Source organism: Pundamilia nyererei, unplaced genomic scaffold (genome assembly GCF_000239375.1).
Source record: "Pundamilia nyererei isolate P.nyererei 1_Seehausen unplaced genomic scaffold, PunNye1.0 scaffold00075, whole genome shotgun sequence".
NCBI lineage: Eukaryota > Metazoa > Chordata > Actinopteri > Cichliformes > Cichlidae > Pundamilia > Pundamilia nyererei.
Window position 1 is genome coordinate 1,856,871 of NW_005187476.1, and position 10,048 is coordinate 1,866,918.

At 38.9% G+C, this 10,048-nt stretch overlaps 1 protein-coding gene across 1 annotated transcript; it reads right to left on the bottom strand.

The window, feature by feature from the left end:
* Positions 1 to 1,767: 1,767 nt before the first annotated feature.
* Positions 1,768 to 8,689, bottom strand: LOC102208801 (uncharacterized). Its single transcript, XM_013911944.1, has 4 exons — positions 8,534 to 8,689; positions 8,349 to 8,442; positions 5,306 to 7,665; positions 1,768 to 5,128 (listed from the first exon to the last, which is right to left on the bottom strand). Exons 1-4 carry the CDS (start codon positions 8,618 to 8,620, stop codon positions 3,116 to 3,118), a joined length of 4,554 nt encoding a protein of 1,517 aa, XP_013767398.1. The 5' UTR covers positions 8,621 to 8,689; the 3' UTR covers positions 1,768 to 3,115.
* Between the last annotated feature and the right edge of the window lie 1,359 nt (positions 8,690 to 10,048).

The following is a 10,048-nucleotide window of genomic DNA, read 5'->3' on the forward strand; positions in this document are numbered from 1 at the left end:
TAATTATAGGTATAATTTTTAGTAAGATTTAAAAACATCAGTGAAATATGCTCCATAATGCCTTACAGAAGTCATGTATCGGGTTATAATTCCTTGGGCTAAAAGCTGAAGACTGTACATTGTCCAAATAAATACAATAAACATGTGCTTCCAAAAATTACTGATTGGTGGTGTTTCTTTTTCATCTAAATAATGCTACTTTCTTGGTTTCTGAAATATTAGTGGTAGCCTAATGGCTATACGCAAGAGGGGGCAATGCCCCCCTTAAACAAACGTCATGTCCCATTAAGTCAAACTTTTAGAAGTTTAGAAAGAAAATAATAAATTACCCACAAACTAAATATGGACAAGATTTACTACAGTAGCTGAATAATCCGCTAGAAAAGGCACAAATTAAATGATAGGTTTCACGTCTCATCCGCTCTTTGCCTCCGTGCACTCTTTGTGCGCAGGCTCACACAGCACTCGGCAGAGAACTCCCCCTCCCCCAGCTAAACATCCATGCCGCGCATCTTGCCATTGCCTTCAAATTGTGGTTATTATTATGGTTAAGTTAAATCCAATTTATTAACCTACCTCTGAGACGAAGTGCATCTGCAAAGAACGTACTTTCTCCCGTTTGGCAGAGCAGGCAATGAGGTGCGTTTAATGTCTCTGTGTTAATTTGAGTTTCCATGAAACCCCGATAAAAGGTATTTATGTTTTTGTTTTTTTATTACTGTGCCAGCCCTTTTTAGTTTTGTAAGTAGGCCTATTGGCTATACAGTATTGAAAGGTCTTATTTTGTTCTTACTTAATTTTGCAAATGTATTTGAATAAGGCCCTCCAATTAAGACAGATTTTATGTTGTTGATTTTAAAGATCTGAATGGATATTTTATTTTTTATTTCTATTTTTAAGTTTTATTTTTCAAGACTTTGTGAATTCTCTTTTTTATAACTGGGCCCACCCTTTTTAGTTTTGTTAATATTGGCAATAGTGTGAAGTGTTATTGTTGGTTTCAAATATATTCGATATAGGCTATCCAATTAAGTTAAATGTCATGTTTTTAGTTGTTAGAATCTGATGAGGAATATTTAATTTTATTTTTTGCTTTTCTGTTTTCCCCCTGAGGGATTGCCACCTTAACGTGGTCAGGGGTTTCGCACGCGTTAGTGACCATAAAAGCTTGACCAGCAGCAGCTCAGCCTTCAGTTGGGACACCCAAGTTGGTCAGGTCTTTGGGTAGAGGCCTGACAAAGTGCAATCCAATTACCTGACAAAAACAGTTACCCCTCATATATGCATGTCTAGAAACGGCCCTGAGTGCAGTGTGGACTTTTGAAAAATGGTGGTCATAATGTGAAGAACAAACAGTGCAAGATCTTTTGCGTATTACCCCCACTGGAGAATATTGGTTTGCATTAGTTGATTTGAAACCATACAGCATAAAGTCAAAGTCATCATTAAACTCCAGGACTGCAAAGCTATTACTTGTGCTACACATTTTTAAATGATCACAAAATAATTTTATAAACAAAATGTTTATTTACATTTCTTTCATTTTAACAGCCAGTACAAACAAACTATGCAACTTGACTTGACAAAAATCAAATCAATGTAAATTCACAGTATGTACAATGAGGTTTAGGGCTGTAAAAGAATGTGTTAATATTGTGTTTGATATTTTTTGGGAAAGTTAGCTTTTCAAACATATCTGAGAAAAATTAGACATTTACACCAAAGTAAAGACATCTTTTTTTTCTTTTTTTTTTTTAAATACAGCACAATGTTGAACAGAATGAAAATATGTTTAAAAATAAAAAAAGATTCACTTTTAGTCCTCCCTGAATGAGGTGGTTAATTACAGTGCAAGTAATACAATTAGACTTCATTGCCATTTAGACATCAGTAATGACGTGGCATACTGACAGAAATTGAAAGATGGGTAATGGAAATTAGATCGTATTTTCAGTCTCAATTTAATTAAGACATGTTTTAACCTTAGTGCATATTTCAAAATCCAACATCCAAATTCCAACACTGGTCACAAGATGTGCTTTCCAGAGTTATTGTGGAAAGATTATCAAATACTTCTTTTTTAATGATAGGCAAGTGCTTCAATTTTTGTAACTGTATATATGAAAACAACATCAATAAATTACCAATTAAAAAAACTAACAAAACATCTGTTTTTAATGTGTTCAGTTGACAATATTTAAAAACGAATGCAAGTGTATTATGGCGAACTCATTACAAAATGAGAAAAGAAAAAGATGACAGCTTTAAAATGCCACTAGGACACTAAAGTCCATGTCCAAAACAAAAGCATTATGTATGCCACAAAGGCTTACTTGAGTTGAAGCCAAATTTACCTTAACAATTTTCCCTAAACTAACTCAGGTACAACATTCGGGAAGAAATACCATGCCAAACTGGGGTTATGCTCTCACACATCTTGTGACATCACCTACTGAATCAAAAAGTATGAGAAAAGGATACCTGCATATTCTGACAAACCAACTTAAATTTAAAGATGTATATTTCTGAAAAACCTCAATCTCCATCTATATTACACTTTACTTTGCAGAGAGCACACAGTGCCATACAGAACATTTTAAAAAGAAAAAAAAAAAAAGTTCAACACTCTGGAAAGTTTCCTCATCTGCTTGCTAGTGAGGAGGAACAAAAGTGTAGCTAGTATAAAGAACAACTGTCACTAATCATTATGTTGCATCACTTTAAAGTACAATTTGTGATTTTGGGGAGATTTACTTGTCTAGCCTGTCTATATTGCATCGTTTTTATTTTCAACAGTACCAAGTGGCACGCATGTTCGTCTGTTGGCTTTAGTTAAGTTGCTTCCGTTCTTTAAGACAGATGGATGGATTTCCAACAAAGCAGCAAATGAGTACAAATTCCCAAACTCTCGAACCATTCAACAAAGATACAAAATAATTATCTCAAAAAGGCAAAATAAGTAAATTCTCCATTTGCATATAAATTCCATTATAAAAACCAAACAAACAAAAACCCGCTCCACAGCATGCATTTTCTGAATTACAAGAATGTATATTTCCTATTTCAAAGCATACCATTGTTCCAAGGTGAACATGGTTTCTTACATGTCCATCTCTCACGGACCACCATGTACATTTTTAACATGTTTTTTTAGGTGACCCGTCTGCGTGAATTTCTTTGAACAGTGTGGACAGGCATGTGGTTTCTCCCCTGTATGGGTGTATTTGTGCCTTTTAAGGTTATTGTAGTCTAAAAATCCTTTTCCACAGAATGGACACCAGTGTCTTTTCTCTCCATTATGCCATCGCAAATGCACATTCAGTTCTACTCTTCTTATGAATTTCCTTTCACAGAGGGTACACTGAAATGGTTTCTCTCCAGTGTGGATCCTAATATGTACTTCTACGTCTCGTTTTGTGAAGAATCCTTTTTTGCAGATCTGGCAAATGAAAGGTCTTATCCTGCCATGCACCATTTGTATGTGTTTTGTAAGGCCAAAGCGGTAGACAAATCCCTTCCCGCAATGCTGGCAGATATGTATCCGACCATTACGGTGCACCCGGCCGTGGCGTTTAAAGCTCTTGGAGTCTGGGAAATTCTTCCCACAGAATGTGCATGAGAAGGGCCTGTGTCCCGTATGAAGACTAACGTGGCTTTCCAGTGCAGCACTGCTGCTAAGAATTCGACCACATTCCCCACACTGGTTCCTTAGCAGATGCCTACCTATGACTGACAAAGGCTGTAGAGGTGATACAATTGGTGACGTAACAAATTTGGGTTGGGGTGAATCAGGGGAGCCTCTGGGGTTTTGATTATCAGATCCCGTCTCCGTCTTTACGTTTAACAAAGACGACTCCTTTTCCCCAGGTGGAGCCATTTCACTTTCTGTCATGACAGGAGGTATCCACACTTTAGCTCGACATTTTTTCCCAACCCCACAGTTGGTCCGACTCTCTGATAACCGACTTTTTGCCAATTTAGATTTGTTAGACTTTTTCATTGAAGCAATTTTTTTAGCTTTTGCTGCTTTAGCTAACTTCATAGCATTAACAACTTTAAAACCCCTTTTAGGACCAGTAACATCTTGGATTAGTCTGGGCTTCTTAGCAGGTGTAGATTCCTCAGTCCTTGTAGGACTGATGCAATTTTTAGCTATTGTAGGGGACTTGACACTTGGGGAACAAGTTTCACCTTTATTTCTTCTAGTAATAGCGCCACCTGTGGTTATACCAAAAGATCTTAATTCCCTTTTAATCCTTTTTGTCCTTGAGTCATCCTTGCTGAAAAGTGAACTCCTACGGATGCCAGACTGCCTCAAACTAGGTGTTCTTGGACTAACAGAAGGCAAGTCAGTCTTTTTAGGACTAGTGCTTCCTCTGGTTGACATTACAAGGCTTACAGAACTTGATTTTTCATTTATAGGGGTTGTATCATTGTTAGTCATTTTGGGGCTACCACTTTCTTTAGTTGAGCTAGGACTTCTAGAACTCAAAGAACCTTTTCTACCTGAAGGCGACCTCCTCGGACTTAAAGAACTGGATTTTTTATATCTAGGACTATCCCTACCCAAAGACCTCCTAGGAGTCACTGAAGTCATTTCAGGACTAGCAATTTCTTCATTTAAATTACCCTCTCTAGGACTCACAGATGTGGATTTTTTATTATCTGTGCCTAAACCATCTCTATGTGTACTGTCTGCCTTAGGAGTCATGGTGGTGGAATCACTGTTAGCCCTGCTCTTCTTAGAAGTTGGCTCATTGTCAATCATCTTGGGTAAATCACCACCGTTACACAGTACAGATCTTACAGGACTGATGGAAGATGGGGCATTATTAATTAGAGCTGTATTAACTTTAACCACATCTCTCCTTCCAAGGCAAACAGGACTGGTTTCCTTAGTTGACTTTTCACCGTTAAGACTGCCATTCTCTATTCCAAGTTTCTTAGAGATGAGAGTGGTAGTCTCACTTTCTGAATTCTGTTCCAGACTTTTTTCAGTTCTTTTAACTTGCAAGTGAGTTTTCAGATGACTTCGCAGCCGAACGACCAAGGAGTTTTTCTGTAAGCTTTTCTTCTGTAAGCTTCTCTCCGTCAAAGAAGCCTTACCATTTGCAAAGTCAGAGTTGGCCTGTATCAAAATGGAAAGAAGAAACAAAAAATAAATAAATAGGTACCACATTCTGTAGGGGTTCTAATTAAAAAAACAACAACAAAAACCCACAACAACAACAACATAACATGATGACTATCAATTTCAATGTGTAACCACAGAAATTATGAGCCCCATGTACTGAATAGCATTTACCTGTTTTTCTGGATCTTGAACGATCGGTGAAACTGCCAGTTGTGCCAAGAACTGTGCTTTAGTCATCTGTAAGTGAGGGTCAGATGCCTCTCTGGACATGGAGGTAAGCTGTATGATGGCAGATTCATTCTCCTGTACGTCACTGCTGTCCATATGAGGAATGGGTTCAACAGATGTGGCTGATGTAGATGGCTGCAAATCTTCACCGACAGTTGCCTCTCTCATGACAGTGAATGTTTCAGATGACAGTTGAGCCCGCTCATGATTATTTGACTCTTCTGACTTCTGAGGTGTATTTAGAGTCACAGGACTAAGCATTTCGGTTACATCTAAACTACTGCTTGAAGATGAATCTAGCCTCTCTGAGATTGCTGGTTTTGAAGACATCTCTTGCATAGTACCTTCAGAAAATCCCTTTAAAAGCAGTTTCGATACCAAAACAGATTCGTTGGGGAATACTGAAAATGGAAGTTTGGTTAATCTGACCACAGGAGTGAGCTTCCTATCAACAGTCGGCTGTGATGCTGGTATTATCTTAACTGACTGTTCTAAACTGGTTTCTGTAGGAGTGCTTATCACTTCAGAAACAGAGGCAGTTTGTTCAGGAGATTCAGGGCTGTCGGTTGTGTTTTCACTTTGAGAGAATGCTGTGTCATCGGAAGCTGAAACACTTAACTCCTGTGAAGCTGCAGTCGACTGTGTAGATGTCAATGTGACAGGAACATCACGAGGCATTGCTGCCTCTTGCGTTGCTTTCACAACTATTGTCTGTGGCGGATGTTTACTTGGTGCCACTGCTGCCAACCGTATTGGAACTATGATTGTTATTTTTTTGTGTGGTGGACCACCTGTTTGCTGATTTTCTGATGGTTTAGTCAACTGTGAAACTGGGACTAATGTCATGGAGGTAGTATTTGTTTGTTGAGGAAGACAGAAAAGTGAAGGCGTTTCCAGAGGCAACCCTGCAACTCCAGAAGTTGCAAGTAAATTATTGTGTGTAGTCCTCGACTCTATAGAAGAAAGCTTTGTTGTAGACGATGCTATATTGTGAGATGGTCCTACTCTTGGCACAACAGTTATTATTTTAGGCCTAATTTTAGTCAGTTTTCTGGGTGCTACGGGGTGGGAAGATGGCAGGACAAAAGTTTGAGTAGCAGCATTTGATAAAACTTGCTGTTGTTGTGGTGTAACAAATGCTTTGAGGGTTTCATTGGCCTCTACACTTGACTGAGATTTTACAGTAAGATTCTGTGTCTGTGGTTTAGCTAGGATTTTGTCCACTGTTTGTAGGGTATCCACACAGGGAGCACAATGAGTCATAGGTGATGAAATTTTTTCAGAAGACGGAATAATATTTCCCATTGTTGACTGATTCATTGCTTCAACTAGCAGCATTGCATCCTGAAGTGTTGCAGAAGTGCGACGTTCCTTGTGCTGACCGGGTGTCAGTTGTGGTGAGTCCAATGGAGGAGAGTTCAATGTTTTCTTTGCAGATAAAGCTTCAATGGATGGAGCCTCAACTGCCTCTTTCTCTACACCCGTGGGAAGCTGCTGAGTTTCAGGGTCTACTGGCTTTTCAGAAGAACTGCTACTCAAAGACAAAACTGAAGCAGGCAGAGAACCAGCCTTTCTATTGTCCATGTTTTTCAAATCAGTGCTTGCCATCTCCTGTACAGATGGATTGGCAGTAGAGGAAGTCTCTTTCGACTGAATCCCAGATGAGCTTGGAGAGGCAAAAGCAGAAATCTTCACTGCATCTACTGCAGTGGATTTGTCAACTATTTCTGAAGGTGTGTTCAACTGTTCCTGGCCTTTTAAGGCATCAAAAGATGATGACACAAGTGCTTCTTTTGGTTTAATTTTCTTTGGTGGCCGTCCTCTTCTACGCCGTACTGACACATTAGTTTTGGAAGTAGCTTCATCTTCTGCCAAGCTGTTTTTTAATTCTTCACAAATAACTTCTTTGTTGACCAATATGGACCCCCCTAACTGTTCATCTGCACAGTGCACATGTGCAGATGGCTTAACAGTAATAGCAGTTTGTTCATTTTCTACTGTTTCACCATCTCTTTGACATTGCTGAAGAACCTGTGTCTCTACTTCTGATGTCTCCTGATCAACTTCAGACTCTTCTTTGATATTGTCCGTCATTGCAGCAAGTGAAATAACTATTGAATGTTCTGAATCAGTGGTCTGGCTCTGCGTTCCCTCTGAACGGCTACTCTCTCCCATACAGGATACCTCCCGGACCATTTTGGTCTCTTCATCTTTTCGAGCTGATGTAGTTTCTTCTGTTGAATCTTCCTGGTTAATAAGCATCCCTTCATTTTCAGTTCCATTTAAAGAGACGTGTAAAGAACCTAGGCACCACAGTGATAAAGATGTCAGAAGAAACATAAGAGGAAAAAGTTACTAAGGCAGAGAAAACTCTGGAACAATGAAACTTTAGTTAGACATTTTTTCCTTTTCCCCTTAACATTACATGGTCCATACAATTATTTTAAAGGGAACAGTTTATTTTATTTTTTTAAAGATGTGCTAAGTCCTGTTTTGATTTGGCACTCATATACTACCACTGGGAAATGCTGCACACACAACCTGTTTACTGGTGAATAATCTTCCACTATTATTTTGGATGTTTAAACTCTGCCAACCATTTAGCCTCAACCCTTTCTACCTTGCACTTTCCCTACTGACTGCTATAGTGTTGTCGTCAAGCTGCTTCCCAAATGAGGTTTCATCTCCAGGCTAGACATACACAAAAATTAAACTGTAGCTAAGGATGGCAGTTGCTGTTGTGCTCTAACACAATCTGCAGCAGGTGGGGAAGACCTGCACTACGGTTTCAAACAGCTCTCTCACACAACAGAGGCAGAATCTCAGTGAAGTAGCAGTTGATTATGACATTCAGTTAACTAAACACATTTGACCATCACAAGATAATTGGGAAATAATACATTTGCTGATGAGCAAATTCAAAATGCCATTATTTAATTCTTACAATTCTTTCTTTATTCCAAAACCATCAGTTTAATTTCCTCACCTGAAACATTACTAAGGGCTTGTTCAGAGGCCACTGCTGACTCAACTTCCTCTTCTTTTAACTCAGACTGTAGAGAAGTATCATTGTATGATTCCTGTAGGAGGAGGACAAAAATTTAGGTTTTGAGAAGGTGCAAAAAAATCTGAACATTTTATTTTTTTAATGCTGCTATGGTACACACAAACCTCCTGTTTGACAAGTATAAATGTCATCTGAGAATTTCCTCCCTGCTCCTGCAAACCATATCCAAACCTCTCACCAGCGTGTAACATTTGTTGGTTTTTTAATGATGACTGCCCCAGTGGCTGACATTGCTCGACCAACACTGTGCGGAAGGAGACAATATCTGTAAAGAGAAACATGCAAACACACAAAGAAAAAACAGAATAACTAATTGTTCAAGAATAGAGTTCAGAAGAGAGTTGAGTACAGCGACAATTTCCAGGGGAGTAATGAACTAGTTTTATTGCACCAGCAGAAAAAAGTGAAGACCGCAATGTCACCGCTTTGAACTGGAGCTGGCAGTGGCAGACCTTGCAATTCTCTAGAGATCAGCTGCAAGGCCACTCTAACCAGAAGTGGAAACAGGTATAGAGCTAGTGCTGCTATACTATGCTCACAAAGGTTGGAGAATACAGTAGCCACCTGGACTCCAGGTGGCTACTGTATTCTTCAACTCCACTGGAGTTGAAGTCTTGAGCTCACTATGGAGAAAATTGTGTGCACATTAGGGCTGCCATGATTAGTCGACTAGTCACAATTACGTCAACTATCAAAATCGTTGACGACTAATTTAATAGTCGACTCGTCGTTTGAAGCTTTGTAAGATCCCAAAAGACGCAGGAATAAGTAGTAGGATTTAAGAGTGTAATAACAGACTGAAACAGAAGATGGCAGCACTGCATGTACAAGGATGCCAGCTGCCGTTAAACCCCAAAGAAGAAGAAGCTGTGTCCAGTATCATAGTTGTGTCCAAATTCATGAACTTTTGCTACTCTGGTTAAACATGACATATAAGTCACTTAGATACCTTAAATATTTTATTGCTTGGCTTTTTTCAGTATTTTATTTGTTCCTGAGCAAATCTGTTTGGCTGAGATTAAAGCTATAGTTTTTACACAGCTGAATAAACGTCAAGCAGACAACTGATTATCAGTTATTATCAAGTGTCAGATGCTCGAGAATATACTATCATCTTGTCTTTATTTTTAGTTAGCACATACCTTAAACACTTAAAGCTGTAAGCTAATGATAGTTATATAAAAGCAGATGCATGCTGGTGCAATACGCTGTACGTGTTACGTCCAATGGACGCATGATCTGATTAGTCGACTAATCGCAAAAATAATCGGTGACTAGTCGGCTATTAAAATAATCGTTTGTGGCAGGCCTATTGCACATATATGCACACCCCGGACCACTGTCAAGAGGCCAGGTCCACTGAAAAGACCGCTTTACTCTGTGTTTTGAAGTTCTGGCTACTGGTGGGTGTCTGCATAACTTACCCATGTCTTACCCTATCAAGCTTTGTTTTTACTCCTAAGTAAGGATAAAAATGTAATTTTGGCTTAAGTATTATTTTTTACTAAGAAAAGCATATTAAAGTTATAAATTGACTTGCATATCATTGAGTACAATTAGGATTGTACTCAAGCTATATGTGGAAGGAAACCGTGACCTAGGACAAGCTGATGGCATAA